General features: G+C 31.8%; 1 protein-coding gene and 1 non-coding gene across 3 annotated transcripts; both read left to right on the plus strand.

Annotated features, from left to right (window-relative positions):
* Positions 1 to 955: 955 nt before the first annotated feature.
* Positions 956 to 1062, plus strand: LOC139903778 (small nucleolar RNA R71). The gene has a single exon (XR_011778571.1). It is a non-coding gene; the product is annotated as a small nucleolar RNA R71 (small nucleolar RNA).
* A 6709-nt stretch (positions 1063 to 7771) lies between these two features.
* Positions 7772 to 16006, plus strand: LOC139897480 (uncharacterized). Of its 2 annotated transcripts, XM_071880184.1 has the most exons (15): positions 7772 to 8080; positions 9791 to 10016; positions 10140 to 10219; positions 10323 to 10361; positions 10523 to 10541; positions 10871 to 10924; positions 12636 to 12763; positions 13067 to 13135; positions 13368 to 13453; positions 13636 to 13745; positions 14424 to 14474; positions 14911 to 14969; positions 15093 to 15137; positions 15336 to 15410; positions 15708 to 16006. In XM_071880184.1, the coding sequence occupies exons 1-15, from the start codon at positions 7940 to 7942 to the stop codon at positions 15831 to 15833; spliced, it is 1308 nt and encodes a 435-aa protein (XP_071736285.1). In that variant the 5' UTR covers positions 7772 to 7939; the 3' UTR covers positions 15834 to 16006. The 2 variants fall into 2 exon arrangements, with proteins under 2 accessions (XP_071736285.1, XP_071736286.1); XM_071880185.1 differs by lacking the exon at positions 10871 to 10924.
* The last annotated feature ends 8587 nt before the right edge of the window (positions 16007 to 24593 follow it).

Below are 24593 nucleotides of genomic sequence, written 5' to 3' on the forward strand. Positions count from 1 at the left end.
TGGGATGGGTGGTCTGTATGGTGCCACCACTGACTTTACATACTCGGGTGGTGGTGGTGTTGTAACTTCTTCATTGTTACTCACATCTAAAACCTTCCCATCTTCTGGTGCTGGTTTTTCAGAATTTGTTGACACCATATTAACATTCTCATTCCAAGGATTTACTTCAGTATCACTCGGTAGCTTTCCTTATTCCTTCTCACTCATCATGCTAGCAAGAGTACCTACGTGTTTTTCTAGATTCAAAATGGAAGCTTGTTGAGTTCTTAATGACTGATCAAACCTCTCATTTGTTTGGGTTTGAGATGTAATAAATTGTGTTTGAAATTCCATTAGCTTTGCCATCATTTCTTCTAGATTTGACTTTTTGTCTTCGGTTTGTTGTGGTGGTTTATACAAGCCAGGTCTTTGTTGATTGAAATTGTTGTTTTGAGTTGGTTGGTTATTCGGACCTTGTTGGTTGTACGAGTTATTGTTGGGTCCATTTGGATTGTAAAGAATGTTTTGATTTCGATTAAAGTTTGGCCTTGGCGGTTGATAATTATTTTGATAATTATTTCCCGGCCTTTGGTTCATATAGGAAACATTCTCTCGTTGTTCCATCGTTTGTTCAATGTGACAATCTTTCGTTAAGTATGGTCCACAATATTGCTCACAACTGATTCGTATTGCATGAATATCTTTAGTCATCTTTTTCATTCGTCTCTCGAAAGCATCTATTTTTGCGGAAACGGAATCAAAGTCATGGCTAGAATCGGCTCTAGCCGCTTTAGATGAACGAAAAATATCTTTTTCTTGGTGCCACTCATGTGAGTGGGATGCTGTGTTATCAATGATTTTGTGAGCTTCGGTAGCGGTTTTCTTCATAATGGAACCACCAGCTGCTGTGTTGATGTCTTTTCGTGTAGCAACGTCGACACCTTGGTAGAATATTTGTACTATTTGATAAGTGTTTAAACCATGCTGAGGACATCCTCTCAACAACTTTCTGAATCTTGTCCATGCCTCATATAATGTTTCATTTGGCTTTTGTGCGAACGTAACAATTTCTCCTTGAAGTCTCACGGCTTTAGATGCCGGAAAGAATCTTTTAAGAAATTTCTCAACTAAAACATCCCATGTATCAATCGCTCCTTCAGGTAACGATTTTAACCAATCTTTGGCTTCTCCCTTTAAAGTCTAGGGAAACAACATGAGATAGATCTGTTCATCCTCAACTTCTCTGATTTTAAATAGAGTACAGATCCTATTAAAGGTTTGAAGATGTTCGTTTGGATCTTCTTTTGGCGTACCACTAAATTGGCATTGATTAGTTACCATGTGTAGGATTTGTCCTTTGATTTCATAATCTGGCGCATTAACATCTGGCTTAATAATGGCATGACCTTGGCCCGTGCGTGTGGCTCTCATTCGGTCTTCCATACTTAGAGGTTCCGTTACTTCCATAATTGAATTTGTTGAATACGAATCACTAGAGGATTCTGATTTAACGGTTTGTAGTTCAGGAGGAATGATTAGTGGTTCAGGATCTTGGAATTGTCCTTGAATATCCTTCGGGTTCTCAATTGTGAAGTCGGGTTCAAAAAATGGATTATCGGAAATTTGAATTGGAGTACTCGTTTAACTAGATGATGATTCTAAAGAAAAATCAATAGCTACAATATTGGCTAGATGTCTTGATCGAGTTACAGGTGGTGAACGTATGAAAGGTGGTGAACGTTTTGCTCGATACATTCACTGAATATCCTATTAGTTATAAAAATAAAAATTATATAAGTTATCAAATTAATAGACTTTTTTGATTTTGACCACGTTTCGAATAGCCAATAGATGCAGCAGGTAGCCAGGACCCTTTAAATCAGAAGCCCACAACTCGCCACTAAAAAATCCAACTATTACTACGAACCAGAAATTTGGATGTCTATCAATTTAATCACTTAAAATAAATTTTTCCGTTGAAAGTTAAAGAAAATAAAGAAAATTCTATGTCCTAAAAACTAGAGCGTAGAAATGAAAAAGAAAAAGCGCGTCAAAAAATAAGAGGTCGAAAAACAAAATAAACTTAGAAATTTACGTCTAAAGCTTAGCGTCTAAAAATCTAAAACTAAAAGTTACTACTAAAGTTCTAATGGTAATAAAACTTATAATGCAATTCTAAAGGAAAAACGACAATAACTTAATTAGGCACTAAAATCTAAAAACTGCGTCGCAAAATTCTAAAGCGCCTAAATCTTAATCTAAAGAAAAAGCACTTAAGGGATTTTATGGCAAAGCCTAAAAATCTAAAAGTATAAAAATTCTACGGCAAAAACTAAGTTTAAAACTAATTACGAATGAAAATATACAAATTACGATTAAACGATAAAAATATACAATTTGTAAAAAGAAACAAAAAAATGATAAAATTACTTATTTTTATAAAAATAATATTTTTATATTATTATTTTATAAAAGTATTAAATTATAATTATAAATACTTAATTAAAACTAATTTAAATAAACTAAACCTAAATATTATTTAATAAAACCCTAATTAACTAATTAATTAATAATAATAATTATTAAACACAAACCCTAATCCGTACGTACTAGGATTCAGACTTGTCAGACACTCTCATGCGATCGCATGGTTTGGGAGTTATATTTTCATGCGGTCGCATGGGATCGGATACCAGGCCAGAAGTTGGGCTTCGACAGGCTCGGTCCAGTTCCAGTTTTAATTATATTTTTTTCTGATTTAAATTTATAGAAAATAATATGTAATTTAAATAAAACTTAAAAAAAATTACTTATTAGTTTTTATAACTTTTAACAAAAGTAAAAAAAAAATATAAACTTTTTAATTTAAACACTTAAAAATATAGAAATATATATAGAAATATATATATATATATATATATATATATATATATATATATATATATATATATATATATATATATATATATATATATATATATATATATATATATATATATATATTTTAACACATATAATAAATACAAAATATTTTTAGAGATAAAAATATAACGTTTCAAGCCGTCCCCGACAGCGGCGCCAAAAAATTGATGTGTGCAGCGAAGATGTACGAAATACTATTATTATTTACTACGAAATACGATGAAATATTACACAAGTTTTATTAATTTACGGATGGAATATACCTAAACCTTGCTACAACACTTATAGGCAGTGTACCTAATCGTAGAGTAGTGTAGTTTTTAGTAAGTCCGGTTCGTTCCACAGGGAGCTAGTGATTACGTACTATATTTTTAACAACTATATCTATATAAAATATATATAATTATATATTTATATATAGTAATATTATTATAAAAGGGGGGTTTTACCATTTAATGACCGGTTTGTCAATTTTAAATAAAGCGTAAAGATAAATGATGATAATTAAAATGCGTAAAATAAATAACAATGACGATATATAAAATTGCGAATAATAAAATGACAGTAATTAAAAGTACGATGAGAAATACGATAAAAGAATTATGCTTATTTAAACTTCCGTAACCATGATGTTTGACGCTTTGATTTTAATTTATTACTCTGGGTTAATTGTCCTTTGTCCTGGCTTATTTGATACCTATCTGGGTTTTGCCCATAATAGTCCATCGGTCATAATTATAAAATGCTCGTCAAATTAACCTTATTCTCGAAGTCAAATATTCCAACTAATTAGGGATTCGAACTGTAACAAGGTTTTAATACTTTGTTAACAATTACACCAATTATCCTTGTATGTAATCCACCCCTGTGTTTAATTAGTCCATGATACATTAATTTATTCACTTGACCATAATGAATAATAAATTACCCAATCCAATTGATTAATTAAATGATTGTAAATGATGTCGTATAAACGTCACTAAATATGACATTCGTAATCATTTTAATAATTATTATATTAACTAATTTGAAGATATGTTCGACAGATTCTAATGAGTTGCCATTCAATTAGACAATACACCATCCTATTAATAGTCAATAGTCCAATGTTCACAAGTGTCGGTCTTTTATCCAAACCCTAATTATGGTACAAAATCCAATAACCCAGACTTTAATATTTAGTCTAACATCACGATTACTTCGGCTTAAATAAGCATAATAATAACTTAGTTACGAGACATTAATTTAAAAAGGAAGAATATAGCTTACAGTGATTATTTATCGCGTAGCGTTACCCGGACAGAATTTTGACTTTAAAACCCGTAAAACATTTCTTAAAATAACCCAACTAATTCATAACTTTATTATTAAAATTAACTTAAATTAAAATTATAATATAAATATATATTACATATAGAGAGAAAGAAAGAAATTAAGGTGTAATCATTCGTCTGAATTCGCTGGCCTTTTATAGATGTGTCCTGATTTTGGAAGCCATGCGATCGCATGGCATTCCTTTGTTATTCCCTTGCGATCGCATGGACAGGCTGGCCAGCACTCTCTCTTGATTAAAACATGGGCTGCTCGAATAATTTAATATATATAATATAATATATATAATTTTATATAATTATATATATATTATATTATATTCTTGTGCCTAGTTGACTCGTAATTTTAGGTCCGTTGTCTCGCGCGTTGATGCTCGGTTTATGTCTCGGTTCCGAATTTTCGAACGTCTTTTCGTACGCTTTAATATCTTGTACTTTATGTTTCGCAATTTGTAATTTGCACAAAAAATTATTTTCCTTCACACCCAAAATCCGCGCAAGTCTTTAACTCACTTTTAGTGGCACTTTTGAGTGCACTATGGCTTTAGTGGCACTTTTCAAGCTTTAGTGACACTTTTTCTTCAATTCTTTAATCTTCGTGCTTCGTCTTCACATTTATTTATTTAAACGATTACAACTTAAAAATAGAATAATTACAACTAAAAACTTTACATATTGAGATGATATTGCGACTAAATATATGTTTATTTGGAGCACTATCAGTTCTCGTTTTTGTCGTAGTTGGTTATGTTTTAGGTTCGTTAGTCTTTATTGATGTTTTTGGTTTTTCCATGTAAAGGCTCGTTTATAGTTAGCTTTTAGGTTTGGTTTTGTCTTCGAGCCTTTTTGTGGGGTCCCTTTTGTATCTCGGTTTGTTTTTTAAAAAAGTTTTTGTTCTTTTGCCAAAAAAAAAAGTTAGACTATTCCCAACGGTAAGCCCTTGGGGGTGTCATCATCCACTTCAACGGAGGGCGCCGATGGCATTGTCCCCGCCCTCGGCCGCGATGGCATTGTCCCCGCCCTCGGTCGCCCTCCACTGCCCTCGGTTTGGTCGCCCTGCTTCATTTCTTCCACAAGCATATTTGAGGACGGAAGCTTTATGGAATATGTGGGCCTACGACTGCTTTTTTCTTGATTAAAAGGGAAAGAATGAAATGGATTTTCAGTGAATGAAAATGGTGTTTAATGGTGGTAGATGAAAAGAAGAAGAAATAGAAGATAGAAGAATATAATTTTTTATTATGGGGCCCACTACAAATGTATGATGAGAAATTCTCTGTTTTATTTTTCAACTTTATACTTCGTAAATATCAAAGTAATGTAAATATAATTATAATATAATATTAATAATATACTGTAATAATAATACCGATAATAGTTAATAATAATAATAATAATAATAATAATAATAATAATAATAATAATAATAATAATAATAATAATAATAATAATAATAATAATAATAATAATAATAAATAAATAAATAAAATTGAGGAAGTATGTTATGGTTGGCAATGGTGTTTTATGAGAGTGTTATGGGAGGAAGTGGTGAGAAAGGAGGAAAGAAAAAGCTGATGTGGCACTGAGGAAATGCTCATGACGGCGTCATGGTTGGGATTGGTCTTAAAACAAATACTAAAGTTGTTTTTTTTTTTTTTTTTTTTTTTTTATCGTGAAGCAGCCAAGCAGGGGAAATGTCTAATATCCTCTTTAGCAATTTTCACCGGATGGGTATCGCGTTTCCACAGCGTCACAAATCTCCTCCCCTAAATATTTGTCGACAAACCCTCATTTTCACTCTTACAATTCAAAACCGCCAATGCATACGATTCAATCAAACCTAAATTAAAAGATGAATTGCTGTCAGCTCTCAAATCATGTTTTAAGACACCACTCCGGAAAGTATATTGACATGTGAAGCATCGAGGTGTTAAGATGCCACTCGGGGGTGAAGTATCGAGGTGTTAGATGCCACCCGGGGGTTAGTGATACGCGGTGTTAAGTACACTAATGGATGTTGTGAACTCTGATGGTCTTTCGCGAGCACCATTCCCTTGTACGAATGGTTAACCATGGTTATGTGTTGTAGTTTAGCATATTAAATTGTGAACTATATGCTATTGGCGATGCTAGCTTATTGTGAATTGCGGATACTTAGTTTATGCATTTGTGATTGCATGGTTGTTGAATTGCTAGCTCGTATGCGGTATTTGTGTAAGTGTATGAAAGTAAGTAGATTATATACGTATATGTATAATTATTGCATTCACTAAGCTTTATGCTTACCCATCTCATTGTTTACCTTTTTATAGGTATCGTTGATGCGGAGTTTACCTAGTTGCTAGACTAGGGTTGATAGACGTTGCTTAAGCTTGGAGGATTAGCTTTTGGATATTTGAACGCGAATTGGGAGTTTGGTGATCCCCGGGATTATGCTCTTGGTATCGGGTTAGGTTATAGAGTCCTAACTCGTCTAAAGTATGTTTGGGTCGAAATTACACCGTTTGGTTATACGGGTTGTTGAAACCTTTTTGTAAACTCAAATAGATCAAAAGTTTCACCTGGAAGTTTTAATGAGAAAGGTGTCACCTGAAAGTTCACCTGAAGGTTTAGTATCACCTGGAAGTTTACCTGAAAGTTATTTTTAAAAAAAAGTGCTTCGTTTTTGGTAAACGGTTTTGGGGTCGTTACATGAAATCAAAGTAACAGAAGGTCATGTTTTAAAAAACAACACTTACACTGCCATTTGGGATAACAAAACTGTTGGTTCAAAGAAGATTTCATATAGAGAGGAGCTTCAAAACTTTGGTAAACTTATGGAACAGATGGCAGCCGAGGAGTTGCCTAATCACAAATCGAAACCATGAGGCTTGCCTCAGTAGCAAAGAAAAAGGCCATATGGCGGGATCAATGATCAACCACTTTCAAGTGCAATTCTTAACCACACAAGAAACAATGGTAAATAACGTATCACAGCCCATTTGGGATAACAATTCAGGCCTAATCGCAGCCAAAAAAGAGGTGTAGTTTGGCAATTTAAGTGTAGTTGTAGAGTAAAAGACAATTCTATGACAATTTGAAACAATCACAATAGTCACGGGTATTAGATTACTACAAGTCTACAAAGCAATTCAATTCTCCAAGAATTCGATATAGTTTAAGCTTTTGCGTGTTTTAGGGTTGAGGTTTTTGGTTATGACGGTTTCAAGTATTTTGGGGAGGATGGTTCATTCATCGCTCGGTTACATCTCATCTTCAGCAATTGTTTGGGCTCCTAAGCCCAATCTTTGATGGGCCTGCTCTAGTTCTACTTTTATTTTCAAGTGGGCTTGGTGGACTTGTTGTATTCAGTAGGCTTGCTGTATTTGTTTGTTTCTGTATTTTTTTGGGCTCAAAAGCCTCTTTCAATGTATCATGTTTGTTTATTTTCATCTTTTTGATGAAGATTAAATTGATTTAATATATTTCTCCTTTTTCGCCAGAAAAAAAAAAAGTTAAAAGAAATATTAAAGTTGTTTTTTTTTATCGTGAAGCAGCCAAGCAGGGGAGTTGTCTAATATCCTCTCTAGCAATTTTCACCGGATTGGTATAGCTTTTCCACAGCGTCACAAATCTCCTCCCCTAAATATTTGTCGACAAACCCTCATTTTCACTCTTACAATTGAAAACCGCCAATGCATACGATTCAATCAAACCTAAATTAAAAGATGAATTGCTGTCAGCTCTCAAATCATCTGCTCAACAATTTTTGTAGAACTATTTACTGCTGCAGAAGACGCTTCTTAACCAATCACAAGCCCATAAATCCTCATCATTTCTTTTCTTCTTCACGCATTCAATTTTCAACGGTATATCTTTATCTTCTATATTTATGTATCACAATTCAATAACATTATTATAGTCTTTTATAGGTGTTGAATATTATTATTATATTATATTATAATTATATTCTTGTTCTAAAATAAGAGGTCGAGTTAGTTTTTCTTTTTTTCACATAAAGTTTTCATATACTTCAAAAATTGGGGGTTTTTGCGAATTTTAGGGTTTTTCTGGAATGTTATTGTTTATATATAGTGTGTATTTTGTTATGCAGTACAAGTAATTACGCCGTATTTGTGTGCTGTTACTGACCTAATTATAGTTAAACATGAGATAAGTATCAGTTTTGAAAGCAGAGTGTAAAAGTGAGGAAGTAGGTTACTAGTATTGTTAATGTTAGATTATGTGCAATGGTGTTGGTACTATATTTATACAAATGCTACTTAAATAACTAGTTATGGAACATATTTGACAAAAAGAATATTTTTGAACTCTTCTAACTATGGTATATTCGCTGTTTCATGCCTCTGACACACTGCTCAAAATTTGAGGAATTGCTTGATAAGTTTCGGAAAACTCTTGTGGTTGGTTATTCACAAGAAATGAGAAGAATAAATGTCATAGTTTATGCCTTTTTTAGTTCATTTTTCATTTTATAGATTATGGATATATATATATATATATATATATATATATATATATATATATATATGCATGGCTACTCTAACTGAATAATTGAATATTATTGAATTGAAAATCACTACCTGTGAGATTTAAACAAGCTGAATCGAATCAGATAGTTTTATCTAAGAAAATTAGGGTATTATATCATTAATTCTTCTCTTAAAAAATTTTAATCAATTTTTGAGTAGAAAATTTCCTACTAAATGTAAACTATCCTACTCGATTATATTAACTTAAGTAAGCCTATTTGCAAGTGCATGCCTAGACGCATTAGGCGTACAATGCAGGATAGTCTCCAACTTCTCATTGATGAAATGCCCCTTAATATCAATGTTCTTGACTCAATCATGATGTACAAAATTATGGGCGATGGTAGTTATTTAATCTATAATAATCTACATCAACTGTAATTCACACATTTTTAGTGCCTAGCTCCAATTCTGCTTTTATGCTTGATGTCATTACTATATTCTGTTATTTACTTATCCATGTCATGAAACACATGTAATATATAGTACCCATTAACATAATTAGTATTCTTATATAACTTGTAGGAAGTCCTTTATTCTTTTTGTATAAGATATATATTATTTGCTATTCTCTTGAAGGTACTGCAAGATCCTATTGTTGGATGTTTTAGTTTGACTTCTTATTAGGCACAATGTAAATACTATAGTAACACTCATGATGTATTCTATGTTTGGTCTTGGATGGGATAAGTAAATAAGCCTCCCAATGAGATATTAACAGCACGTTTAGTTGTCTATTACATGATCTTCCTTAACAAGTTCAACTTTAAGATATCAGTCAATGGAAGTGTAAGGGTTTGTATGATGTCTTAAGAGTTTCCTAATGAAAGTATAAAATTATATTTCTTCTAGGCATGGTAATGCCATAATGCATCGAAAAATGATTTCCTTAAAATCATCTGAGCATGCGAATACCACAATATATCAAAAAAAACCTTTTCCTTCAGATAACATTGCACACCTTGTGAATGATTTATAATGAAAATCTCTTAAATCTAATTAAAAATCTCAAAATTTGGTATTCAGGGTCGTCACATATCAAATTCCTTGAAATCAGAACTCTCTGGAACTGTTCCCGTTACTTCTCTTAAAGATTTGGGAAGTGTTGTAGGACAATCAACACCACAAGAAAGTACCTCTTTCGATTTTTCCCAGAAATCTGATAATGTAGTTCATATTGATTCTTCAAATGGCCGAGTTATGCTTATTGATGGCACATCTATCATTTACAGATCATATTACAAACTTCTTGGTGAGCATATATATATTTTTATATTATTATATCTAGATCTAGATGTCTATTTATTCTGACATATTCCTGGTCCGGTATAATTTGGCCTGCTAATTGTTTTCTTATTTATATAATTCTGGCCAGCAAAATTACACCATGGGCATCTTACCAATGCAGATGGAAATGGAGATTGGGTGCTGACAATATCCACAGCTTTATCACTTGTAAGTCTTGCTCTTGATTTTAGGTTTGTTAGTTTGTATATGTTTAAGGAAAAGATATGATTGATTTATACTGTCGTTTTGAGTTACTCTTGTTATTATGCAGATAATCGATGTTTTGGAATTCACTCCATCACATGTAGCGGTATAGCTTTTATGCTACTTTATTTTTCTGTCAGTATAATGAAGTGAGATCAATACATGCTCTCACTTTTTTCTCAAGTTCGATTATTAATCTTTATTCAAGTAATGTTGTATTATTTATATGTTTCTGAGGGTCACATTTATTTTCTTTTCTATATGCAGGTGGTTTTTGATCATGATGGTGAGGCTTAAACCTTGAGGAGTCTACTCTAGTTACTACAATTTTTCGTGCTATTGATTTAGTATTTTATTGCTTATTATTAATCATTATTTTATCAAATTTATTATGAATATGATTATGATATTTGTGTTACCTATTTGTACTTGTATGCTTCATGAATTTGGATGGCTTTAGTAACTACTTAAACTTGGAGCTAATTTTGCAAATTTTTTATGACTAGTTTCATGATTTGGTCTGTAATCAAATTTAATCAGATTCACTCTTCTGTAGCTTATGTTTGCTAATTAACGTAGTTTTCTAGGCCCTGTTTTAATAACTTACGTTTTCAGGGTTTTCCTATGGTAATATGCCTCAGTCACCCACACAAAAATTTATGGCAAAAGGTATGTTTTTTTGCCCTTTCCAGAATTTAATTTTTTACATATTTAAAACAGTTTTCTTGCTACCACCCACGATGGATATCATAATACTTCACTTGGGTGCATGTATTTATCTCATGAGTCGGAAAATTCTGGGTTTATTTTATTTTCTTTACCCTTTTTCAAATGTATTTATTTATATGTATTACTTGAGAAGGGAATTCAGTAAATTTGTTGTTCCTCTTTCACCAGACAATGAAAACATGTCATGAATAAAGTCATATCCATTATTTTGAGTTGAGAAAATTTGCATATGCATATTATTTAGAATCTTTGATGCTTGCATTAAATAATGGCACAAGTGAGTGACGATTATTAACTCCTTTATTATATATATATATATATATATATATATATATATATATATATATATATATATATATATATATATATATATATATATAGTGTATATATATATAGTGGTAGGATCAAGAGGGAAGTAACCAATCGGGGGGAAGCAAATTTTTTTTTTTTTTTTTTCGTTTTTTGAAAAAACTTTGTTCACGAACATTATAGATGGGATGAAAATATGAACATTTAGTAGAGACACTTTGTGATAAATATTTTTATTTTGGCGGGAAAACGTTTGAAGAAGTAATATATAACAATTATCGTGTTTTTCGAGCGTATGTTGAGGTTTTAGCTATTGGGGTTTAGATATTAGGGTTTAGATATTAGGGTTTAGATATTAGGGTTTATAGGGTTTAGATATTAGGGTTTAGAAATTTAGGGTTTAGGGTTTAGATTTAGGGTTTAGATTTAGGATTTAGATTGAGTTTTTAACACGAACGGTTTAGAGTTTAGGGTTTAGGGTTTAGGGTTTGGTGTTTTGGGTTTATGGAATAAACCCAAAACACCAAACCCTAAACCCTAAACCCTAAACCCTAAACTCTAAATCGGGCTAAATTTTACTTCACAAAACATGAAAAAAAAAAACGTTCATATTCTTCACGAACAATATTATCTTGAATGTTATTTTTGTCGATCGTTTTCCCGCATAAATAATAACATTCATCACGAAGTGTCTCTTCTAAACGTTCATATTTTCGTGTGATCTTGATGCCGGAAAAAAAAAATTCCAAAAAAAATGAATTTTTTTTTTTTTTTTTTTGCTTCCCCCCGATTGGTTACTTCCCCATTGATCCTGCCCCTATATATATATATATATATAAATATATATATATATATACACACACACATGCACGCACGCACACACGTATATATGTTGGCATATGCTTATCGTCTAGAACTCACTTTTATGTGGTTATCATATGAGCCTTCTTTCACTATATAGTGTAATATCCAAGGGTAGGGTTAGGGGTTAGCTTGCTTTATATAAAGATTCCGCTTTGATTTTGAACTCAGGAGTATATAATTAATCTTCATGACATCAGCATCCTCGTGTAGAATTTGTTCAATCTTTTCGTTTGTATCTTGAGCTGCATGAAGTATGTTCTTCCTTATCAATAAAATAACCATTTTCTTCTATATTACATATTGTTTTCATACAACTTGTCAGTACTTCTATATCTGTCGATAGTAGAAAATTATTTGTATATTGTTGACGTTATTTACATGACCTGAAATTTGCAAAATGTAGTGGCAATATTGTTTGAAACTTCTGCATGTCATTGTAATGTGGATCCAACACAACATGCTTGAATGTTTTTCTTAGGCCAGACGTTTCGTCACACTCTGTACCCGTCTTACAAGAGCAATCGTCCACCGACTCCAGATACAATCGTTCAAGGCCTTCAATACCTGAAAGCGTCTATCAAGGCGATGTCCATCAAAGTCATTGAGGTAAGAAGCTGTGTGTTGCTTCAAAATCTATCTACCATGTTAAGGTTGAACAGGTTCCATGTGTAAAACATCATCTGAAATGTACTTTAATGCTTGTATTGTCCAAAAAAGTAATTCAATTAAAAAGATCTCGTGTTTCTAGTTTGAACATAACATACTTCTTTGTATTCATATAATTAAATGAGTTATACATGTGTATGTGTGTGTGTGTGTGTGTGTGTGCATGCGCACATGATTTGCCCATTTTAGTAGCTATACAATTATGGTTTCTTGTTATTGATGGTGCATTTATTTTCAAGGTAGGTTCCTGGGGTTGAAGCTGATGATGTTATTGGGACCTTAGCTTTACGCAGTGTTGATGCCGGTTACAAGGTAACATTCACAAATCTTGTGATGCATAATATGGTTTTATCATTCATCTAACATTGTAAAGTGATAGTTAACTTATGCACTTACTTGTTGGATCTGTTACTAATCAGTGTTTAAAAGACTGTCTTACATTTTTAGTAAAACATACATCTATTTGTGTATTGATCATGAACTTATTACTTTAGATTCTAGTATCTGACATTGATTAAATTGTTGGTACATTGCATTGTTTCAGGTTCGAGTTGTCTCTCCCGACAAAGACTTTTTCCAGATATTATCTCCTTCATTGCGCCTTCTTCGAATTGCACCTCGTGGTTTTGAGTTAGTAACTTATTCATTTTGCCTTTTAATGAACATTTTCTTGTTAACAAAAATACATACATGTAATTTGTACAGGCACTTCTGTATAATATAATTTTCATTTGATCACCATTATTATAACATTGTACTTAGTATTATGCTTCATATTTACCGAACGCTGCTATTTTGGCATGTATCTACAGTATGGTTTCATTTGGAATGGAGGATTTTGCTAAAAAGTATGGAGCGATACAACCTTCTCAGTTTGTTGATGTAATGGCACTTGTTGGAGACAGAGCTGACAATATACCAGGTTGATTTTTAACTTTTATTGTGAACACGATAATTGTCAGTTGTATCAGGTAGCATTTTCAAAAAATAGCTTAAAGAGAAATGCATTAAAAGTTGGTCAGTATCTCAAATATACTTATTTACTCAACCTCCTGCCACGTTTTCTTCAAACTTTTAAAATGATAACCTAGTAATAAATATTGCGTTTCTAATTGTTTATAAAATTATGAAATGTTATTAAATAGAAAATAAGTTTGTTTGCTTTTCAGACTGACCAAACTTGTTTTCACCCCTACTAAAATACTCGGGGCGTACAAGGTCGGGACTTTTAAGGGAGTAGTCTGCAACTCGGGGAATAATCGGATTGGACATTTTATACATCTAACTAATAATTTTCAAAATTATATATGTAGATATACAATAATTGTCTAGAAACATAATCTTCATTTGTTCAAGAACTCTAAAATTCTAGTTTAATTTAAATTAGATGTTGACCTATATTAACTTTGACCGACTAAATCCGACCTTGACCAACTAAATCCGTTTATGACCAATTAATTACTCGGATTTTGGAAAATTGAATCGGCCGGTTCCTAAAATGGAGTAATCGGCATTAATCGGGGAGTGTTACTCCACCGAATCAAATCACCTGTTTTCAACTTGAACTCGTGTATCATCTTCTTATTATATACCGATGCAGGAGTTGATGGAATCGGGGATGTACATGCAGTGCAGCTGATATCAAGATTCGGTATATAAACTTTTTTTTGTTTCTTCATTTTCACCATGAATAATATAATATATATCCTTTGTTGCTTTTAATTCATAATAAACATAATTTGATCTATCAGCATTTCCTTCCACGTATATATATACATATATATGTATATGTATACATATATATATATATATGTATACATATATATATATGTATACATATATATATATATATGTATATGTATACATATATATATATATGTATATATATATATATGTATATATATATATATATATATATATATATATATGTTCTTTCTCTCAGACTAGAATCTTAGCTTGAAATGTTATCGAACAAAATGTTCAATTTCCATTATTCTGTTAAAATATTCTACTGTATCAATATTTCTAAATGACGTTTTATAGACAACGTTTTTTTAACTTATAGCTTGTCTGCGTGAATCAAAAAGGTACATTGGAGAACTTGTTGCAACATATTGATGAGGTTGAAGAGGAGCGTATCAAAAAGGTTCTATTGTATTATAACTACATTCATTTATACATGTTATATTGATGACTATAAGCCTGCATAATTTATGATTATATGATACTAGAGACGATTAGTAACTGCAGTTTATGTTTTCATATGTAGACGTTGACAGCAAATAAGGAACTTGCGTTGTTGAGCAAAGAATTGGTGAGCGATTAGCAATGTCACACTCTAAATTACGCTTGTAGCCTGTTATTTTTTTCACCTGCTGCATAATAATGATCATTTAGTCGTGATATCTGCGAACTTTTGTCGGGGATATACGGGTTAAATGTGTTGTATATATTTCCTATTAGACTTGTCTGCTTTATTTTGAAATGTGTGTTATGTTAATGCTTTTGGCAGGCTCTTTTGCGTTCAGATCTACCACACTACATGGTTCCATTTTCTATCAGCGATCTCGTATTTCGAAAACCAGAGGTTTGTGTTTTGTTAATGATATATCTTTGAGTATTTTGTTAGAGGTGGCAAAATGGGTGGGTGGGGATGCGTTGGGTAACAGATTTCGCAGTGGCAAAGCTTGGGTTGACTCTTGAATGCTCTCTGTCCCAAATTTTTAATACAAAAATATTAATCTTTCATATTTATTTACTGATAAAATTGTTCAGGTGTGATGGGTCAAAATTGACCTTGTATAAGTAAATGGGTCAAAAGTGCCATCTTGGTATGACATTTCATTTCATTTGATATGATATGATGAAACGTGTATTGATGCAGGATGACGGGGAGAAATTTACGAATTTATTGACAGCGATTGGTGCGTATGCAGAAGGTTTTTCTCTTGATTCAGTTATCAGAAGGGCATTTTATCTGTGGAAGAAGCTTGAAAAGTCTCAAGCTTAGATATATTATATACAATATGAGATTTTAACTGATTTTAAAAGTTAATACAGTTATCAAAATTCTAATTTCTAATTAGCATTAATAGATCATAGAAATCATTTGTATGATGGGCGTAAAGATTAAAATGTAATCCTTTTGAAAAATCTTGAAAAACTACGTGGTGCAGTGGTGTGGTTAATCTTGAAAAGACTCAAGCTGTCGTTTCTTCTAATAATAATTCTAAATGAACCTACTCAAAGTTGGAGTTACCAAGAGACAATGAGATAAGCAGATAATTACTTCAACCCATTTGGTCCATTAACCTCAAAATAAATAGAACCTTGAACGTGATTTGCCTTAAAAACATGATTGCTCACAATATGAAGGTTGCAAAAGCAAAAACAATGGAGCCCATTAATAATGGCACAATCAAAATTAGAAAGACTGATATTTGAAGACCATTTTGCTCTCAAATGGAGCCCCCTTTGCAACCTCCATTCATCATCCCAACCTATCTCCCCTCTCGTCAGCCACCTTCTACACTGTTCAGGCCCTGCTCGTCCAGTGTCATCTCTCAATGGGACGACTTCTCCTTCGCCGGAGGAGACTATTCACGCTGATGAAGCTATTGCGCTGCCGGAATGCTCTAATCATCAATTTTCCGACGAACTCGAAATCTACAGGTTGTGCAGTGTTTCTAGGTAGAATCGAAGATACTTGTACAACTGCATATGCTTGAAAGTGTTTTAGGTAAAGTTGGAGAGTGATCCGAAAGTAAATGGTGGCCTTCAAGACGATATGCGTGTTAGTGTATCTATGATTGTTATTAGACATTTGTCTTATTTATTTTAAACTTAGTCACTAAGTATTCTTAGCTATTAAGTATTCTTAGCCATTAAGTACTTAGCTATTAAGTATTATTATCCATTAAGGATGCTTACCTATTAAATATTCTTATCCATTAAGGATACATAGATATTTTAATATCCTTAGTTGTTAAGAAATTATCGATATTCGTGATACTTACCTCTTAAGTTTTCTTAGAGGTTAAGAAAATTAGTTTTTTGTAGCCTATAAATAGGAGTTGTAATCAAGAGTTGTATAAGATAACAAATCTTCAAATAATATACTCAATCTTCTAATTATTTCTATTCTACACTTTCATTATGTATTATAATCTACTTAGCAACAAAGTCTTGCTATTTTAATCTTTCAAGTGTAGAATTCTATTCTATTCTTGAGCATTTACAGTGGTATCAGAGCTGTCTTCTTAAGGGGCTGTTTTATTCACGCTAAAGAAATTTTTAGACAAGACATGACATCTAGTTCAACTGCTCAAGCAATTCCATTATTTAATGGACTGCACTATTGTAACACCCTAGGCAAATCCCACATCGCCCACATACATGAGTGATCATGGGATTATAAGGTAATACTCACGCTTAAATGACACAACGCGTTTTGGGACCACAGGCAGAGCAGATGTGTGAGTACACTGCAGTTAAGCGTGCTCGGGCCAGAGCACTACCAGGATGGGTGACCTCCTGGGAAAGTGCTTCTCGTGTGTGGTCGCCAAGAAAAAGCCGTGCGCCTGCGGGCAAAGCGGACAATATTGTGGTCATGTTAAGCTGGGGTGTTACAGAATGGTATCAGAGCCACTCATGTGCCGTTGGGGGTGTTGGGGCAAACCTCATCGAGGACGATGAGTCCCTGAGGGGGGGGGGGGGTGAATGTAACACCCTAGGCAAATCCCACATCGCCCACATACATGAGTGATCATGGGATTATAAGGTAATACTCACGCTTAAATGACACAACGCGTTTTGGGACCACATGCAGAGCAGATGTGTGAGTACACTGCAGTTAAGCGTGCTCGGGCGAGAGCACTACCAGGATGGGTGACCTCCTGGGAAAGTGCTTCTCGTGTGTGGTCGCCAAGAAAAAGCCGTGCGCCTGCGGGCAAAGCGGACAATATTGTGGTCATGTTAAGCTGGGGTGTTACAACTATCATATTTGGGCAGTAAATTTGAAGTCTCAAGGTTTATGGAAGGTTGTAGAGAACTAGAGACTGTTGAAGATCCTCCAGCACTCAGAGCAAACCCAAGTGTTGCTTAGTTAAAAGTTTATGAAGAAGAGTTGCTGAAGAAAGACAAGTCACTTACCAATTTACATTCAGGATTTGCTGATCAAATTTTCACCTCAATAATGGACTTGGACACACTAAAATCCGTGTCGGATAAAATCCAAGACACCTATGAAGGTTATGATATAGTAAAAGCTGTCAGATTATTGACTCTCAGAAGAGAGTTTGAATTGTCGAAAATGAATGATGATGAACTCATAAAAGATTATTCATCACGAATAATGGATGTTGTTAATCAGATTAGACTTCATGGTGATAAAATTACAGACCAGAATCTAATGTCCCGTCATAATCCATTTGGACGAATACATTACATTTGGTTACATCGCTAGGTACTTGACCTCTATATGATACATTTTACAAACATTGCATTCGTTCTTAAAAAGATAAACTTTCATTACATCGAAAGTTGACGGCATGCATACAATTTTATAATATATCCAACTATAATTGACTTAATAATAATCTTGATGAACTCAACGACTCGAATGCAACGTGTTTTGAAATATGTCATGAATGACTCCAAGTAATATCTCTAAAATGAGCAAATGCACAGCGGAAGACTTCTTTCATACCTGAGAATAAACATGCTTTAAAGTGTCAACCAAAAGGTTGGTGAGTTCATTAGTTTATCGTAATCAATCATTTCCATAATTTTAATAGACCACAAGATTTCATTTTTCCATAAATATACATCTCATATCAGGCATTTCGCAAACTGCATAGAGATAAAAATCATTCATATGGTGAACACCTGGTAACCGACATTACCAAGATGCATATAGAATATCCCCATCATTCCGGGACACCCATCGGACATGATAAACTCGAAGTACTAAAGCATTCCAAATTCCAGAATGGGGGTTGTTAGTTCCAGTAGATCTACCTTTAGGATTCGCGTCAATTAGGGGGGCACTAATTCTCAAAATTAGTGATGTTCCCTAATTCTTAGATTACCAGGCTAAAAGGGGCATATTCGGCTTCGATCCATTTAACCATATAATGTAGTTTCAATTACTTGTGTCTATTTCGTAAAACAGTTATAAAAATAGCGCATGTATTCTCAGTCCCAAAAATATATATTGCAAAAGCATTTAAAAAGGGAGCAAATGAAACTCACGCATATAAATATTGTAAAACAATTAATAAAGCATTTGCATGTATTCTCAGTCCAAAAACGTAAAGAGTAAAAGGGAGCAAATGAAACTCACGATACTGTATTTTGTAGTAAAAATACATATGACGAAACTGAACAATGCAGGGTTGGCCTCGGATTCACGAACCTATATCATTTATATATATATATTAACACATATAATGGTAATCGAACAAATTTATATATTATATCTTAAATTATATATTGTACTTATTTGGTTTGTGTATATATTTAAAGTGTTTAATATTTATATAGTTATATTAATATGTATATGATTAGTATTTTAATAAAAATACCTTACATGATATTTATGAATATTTATATAAACTTTGTTAATATGATTAAAACATGCTTACAATCTTAATAATATCCTTAAAACTTTTATTTTCATAAACGTAATTGTTTTTAGTAATATTGATATAGATAATGCTGATAATAATAATATTAATAATGATAGTTTTAATGAAAACAAAATAATAATTTTTGTAAAAGTAATCATAATGATAATAATAATAACTATATTAATAATGATAATCATGTTAATAATAATAATGATTATATTTATAATAATATATATGTTACCAATAATAATATTAAATTTTATTATTTTCACAGCAATAATAATCATAATCATGATAACGATACTTATTCTAATAAAAATAAAATGGTAAAAATCATATTTTTAATGATGTTAATAGTATTAATATTAATTATAATTTTAATTATAATCATAATAATATTATGGATGATACTTAATACTTATTTTTAACATTAATAATAATAATAATAATTATAATACTTGTAATATTAATAACTAATAATAACAATACTAATAACAATAATAATAATGATTAGTAATAATAATCATAATAATAATAACATATTTAATAACAATAACAATAACAATGATAATAATAATAATTATGGAAATTCTACCTCAAAAGAAGTGGGTTTTTTTAAAAAAAAATTGTCACCAGCCGGAATTGAACCCGAGACCTCTTGCTAACCCGTCAAGAACCTTAACCATCCAACCAATTTAGATTTTATGATTTAATACCATCTTATATATATATATATATATATATATATATATATATATATATATATATATATATATATATATATATATATATTACATTTCTGTTTCATCTTCTTCCTCTATAATCCATCGACCATAATCCCTTATTTAAACAGACGTATTTTGTTATAGTTTTTTTTTAAATTCGCCAAAGAATCGGGATCAAATATGTTGAATAAGTTTTAATCAACAGAAATAAAAAAAATTTAAAAATCGATTCTGTACAGACATATGAAGAACTCAAGAACTCAAAATCAAATTCGACTTTTTAATACGTTTTAGACCACGATTCCTGAATGAATTACGTTCCAAATCAATCCTAAAAACTTTCTAAATCCTCAATTTAACTTAGAACATAAAAACAAATTCGAATTTCATAAAGATCAGGCAGTTTGACTTTTAAAATAAATGTTTGACCTCAAAATTAAGAATCGATATAAGGATTTGGATTTTGAAACTTTGCAGAAAGATTCATTAGAGTATTCCTAACATGATTGCATTATTATTTTTTGAAAATTATTTCGAATTCGAGCTTTGGTAATTCATGGTAAAAAAACAGAGGTGTCGACATGTTTTTTTTTTTAAAGAAAAATACTTACATTATCAGAATTAAGAATCAGTGGTAGTGATAATTGATATAGAGGGTCGTATGGATTAAGTAACCTCTGGAATGGATCATTCTATATAACAATGTGAGAGTTGATTTAGTCAGACAACAAGGATAGAAAATAAAATAAAAAAATTGAAAATCGAATATAATTGTTACAGATTGGTACTAACGAAAATGATATGAAACAATTTGAGGATAGAAACAAAAGTCAGATATAGTATGGATGGGGATGTGAAACCAATTTTGGATTCTGTAATCTTTAAATACGTATTTTTCTACATTTACTTGTATATATCCGTAATTTGTTATATTTCAGTAGGCTTATAACTACCTTTAGTGGCCTGGTTCAATATATTCAAATTGAAAGAACCAATAAAAGAGAGATGTGTTGTGGAAGATATAGGAGAGAAAGAGGTTGAAGAGGTGTGATGTATTTAATGTATATGTGTGTTTTTGTAACTTACATTATGCACATATATATAGTACAAATTTTACTATCCATATTTGACTAATTACCATCCATATTTAACTACTAAATTTACAACACTCCCCCTTGGATGGTAATTTTTTTTTAAAGAGCAATTAATACTGCCTCGTTAAAAACCTTGCTAAAGAAAACCCAGTGGGATAAAACTTTAGCTAAGGGAAAAAGAGTGCAGCATAGAGTTGACTCCCCCTCAAGTAGACAATGCTGAGTCGTCACATCTTTTGAACTTGCCTCATGACAATATTGTGAACGTATGTTTTGAAAACAACGATTGACAGTGCTTTGGTATAAAGATCAGCAGAGTTGTTGATTGAACGTATCTCATTTTAATCTGGTTGTCTTTTACGAGATCTTGAGTATATGAGAAGAATCTGAGGTTTTCATCTGAAACTGTATCATCTAAATCTTTTATGTACAAGTTTGACCCATGTGATTTGTCTACAGTCTCCTTCATGGTTTGCTCAAACTGTTGTTTCAATTCCTATTCCCTTTCAGTCTTTTTCCGAGCCTTACCAATATACCATTCTTTTCCATCAAACTTATGACCGTTAAGACCGTTTATAGCTTTAGCGCCTCGTCAGCATTTATGTTTTGTTCTGTCATTTTTGATACTCTTCTTTCATTTGTACTATCTAAGCTGTATTATCTTCATAGATAGTTGTTGGGCTTTTATAGCGTTCTAGTCCACAAGAACCAATAATGATTTGTATCATTGATCTTAACTAAAATCATTCCCGAGTAGCTTCATGTAACGCAATCACTTCGGCATGATTTGATGATGTTGCAACAAGTGTTTGTTTTGAGAACGTCATGATATTGCGGTGCCTCCATTTAGGAATACATATCCAGTTTGAGATTTAGCTTTATGTAGATCAGATAAATAATTTGCATCTGTATAACCAAAAAAATCTTGTTTCGAGTTGTTAGAATAAAATAATTATAAATCAGTAGTTCCCCGAAGGTATCAAACTATTTGTTTGATCCCATTCCAATGTCTTTTGGTAGGGGCTGAGCTGAACCTTGTCAACAAATTAACTGCAAAAGAAATGTCAGATCTTGTATAATTTGTAAGATACATAAGAGCCCCAATTGCACTAAAATATGGAACTTCTGAACCAAGAAGATCTTCATGATCTTCTAGAGGATGAAATGGATTAGTATCAATATTAAGATCTAACAACCATATGAGTACTTAATGGTTTTTGTCTTGTCCATATTAAAATATTTTAAAATCTTTTCGGTATAAGTTGTTTGATGTATAAGTAAGTCATTAGTTATATGCTCAATATGTAAATCAACGTAATACTTGATTTTTTTTATTTTAAAATCTTTCTTTAGAAGTTGAATGGCTTCATAGATTTCTTTATTTAAGATAATTGATATAAACAGCTATGATCACATATCCGAACATTGTTTTTATAAAACACACGTGCAAATAAGTTTATATGTATACCCTTTTCTTATCAAGTAGTAATTTAATCGATTATACCACATACGTCCCGATTGTATAAACCCATTTAGAAATCTTTGTGATTTAATGGAATATATTCCCTTGGGTTTTGCATTAGATGCTTATGATACCTTAACCCTTCAGGTATATTCATATATATATCACTATTAAGTGATCCATACAGATAAGTAGTAACAACATCCATGAGATGCATTTAAATAACTACCAGGTTGATTAAGTATCTAATAAGTAATTGTATTCATTATAGGAGGATAAGTTTTTCTCCTAATTCATTTCTGGTCTTTGTGGGAAATCTTGAGTTACAAGTCAAGTTTTGCCTTGTAACTTCATTTGCACATTTCTTTTCGGATAAAAATTCATTTGTATCCCATTGTTTCACATCTTTAAAAGTGATAACGATTGATCCAAAAACTTTTCTTTTATTGAGCGATTCTAATTCAGCTCGTATTGCTCCTTTCCGTTGAGTTCAATCACGTCTATTTTGATATTCAATGACAGATTTTGGTTCCAGATCATCATCTTTATTCATGATGTCATTGTAACATTATATGAAAATATCTCATCAAGATTTTTCATTTCATTTCAGTTTCATAATATTGCATAATTTATTGCAATTTATGTATTTACATTTATCAATATCTTCTGCAGAAGGAGTATTGATTTGTGGTTCTTCTTGAACACTTTCTTTTACCTCATTATCAGCTGATTTTCTTTTTCGAGCATTTTTATCTTTGGAACCAATTGGTCTCCCACGTTTCTGCCGTAGCAAAGACTCATAAGTGACATTATTGCCAGCTTTTGTAATTTCAATTCTAGCTGAAGCATTTACTGCTGGTATATATGATTTAGTCACTTATTTTTTGTATCTTTAAATGCATAAAGTAATTAATTTACAAGTTCTTGCATATGCATTATATTTGAACTTTCTTTTCGCATTCTTTTGTGCGATGATCAATATTCCTTAATTGATGTTCACACCATGAAACATCATTTTATTTATATTTCATTTCTCCCCCTAATATAGGGAACAATGTTTCATTAAAGTGACAATCGACAAAACTTGCTGTAAAAACATCACCCGTCATGGGTTCAATATATCTTATGATTGAAGATGTTTCATATCTAACATATATTTCAATCCTTCTTTGAGGAACCATTTGTTGTGATTGTTCAATTAAAAATACACTGCACAACCAAATGTTCTAAGTTGGAAAATATTCGGTCTCCACCAAAATTAAGTTGGTAATGGAGAATATTTATAACTTGCACTTGATTTAATGCGAATTAATGTCACATCATGTAAATTTACATGTCCTCATATAAATATTGAGAGTTTTGTACTCATTTCTAATTGTCTTGTTATTAGCTGTAAGCGTTTATCTATTGATTCAGCTAAACCAATTTTGTGTATGCACATGAGCAACTGGATGTTCAACAACAATCCTTGTAGACATATAATAATCATTAAAAGCTTGAGATGTTGACTCAACAGCATTATCAAGTCTCATCCTTTTAATGGTGTAATCAGAATAATGTGTTCTTAATTTAATAATTTGTGCAAGAAACTTTGCAAATGCCATATTATGGCTTGATAACACACAAACATGAGACCATGCGTTAGATGCGTCTATTAGAAAAATGGTCCACATGATGAATGAATTGGTCCATATATATACCCTTGAATTCTTTCAAGAAACATTGGTGATTATTTCTCAATGTGCTTTTCATTAATCGCCATATGTGCTTTTCATTAATCACCATATGTGTTTTTCGTTAATCACTATATGTGCTTTTCATTAATCACTATATGTGCTTTTCATTAATCACCATATGTGA

The sequence above is a fragment of the Rutidosis leptorrhynchoides genome, chromosome 3 (genome assembly GCF_046630445.1).
Source record: "Rutidosis leptorrhynchoides isolate AG116_Rl617_1_P2 chromosome 3, CSIRO_AGI_Rlap_v1, whole genome shotgun sequence".
NCBI lineage: Eukaryota > Viridiplantae > Streptophyta > Magnoliopsida > Asterales > Asteraceae > Rutidosis > Rutidosis leptorrhynchoides.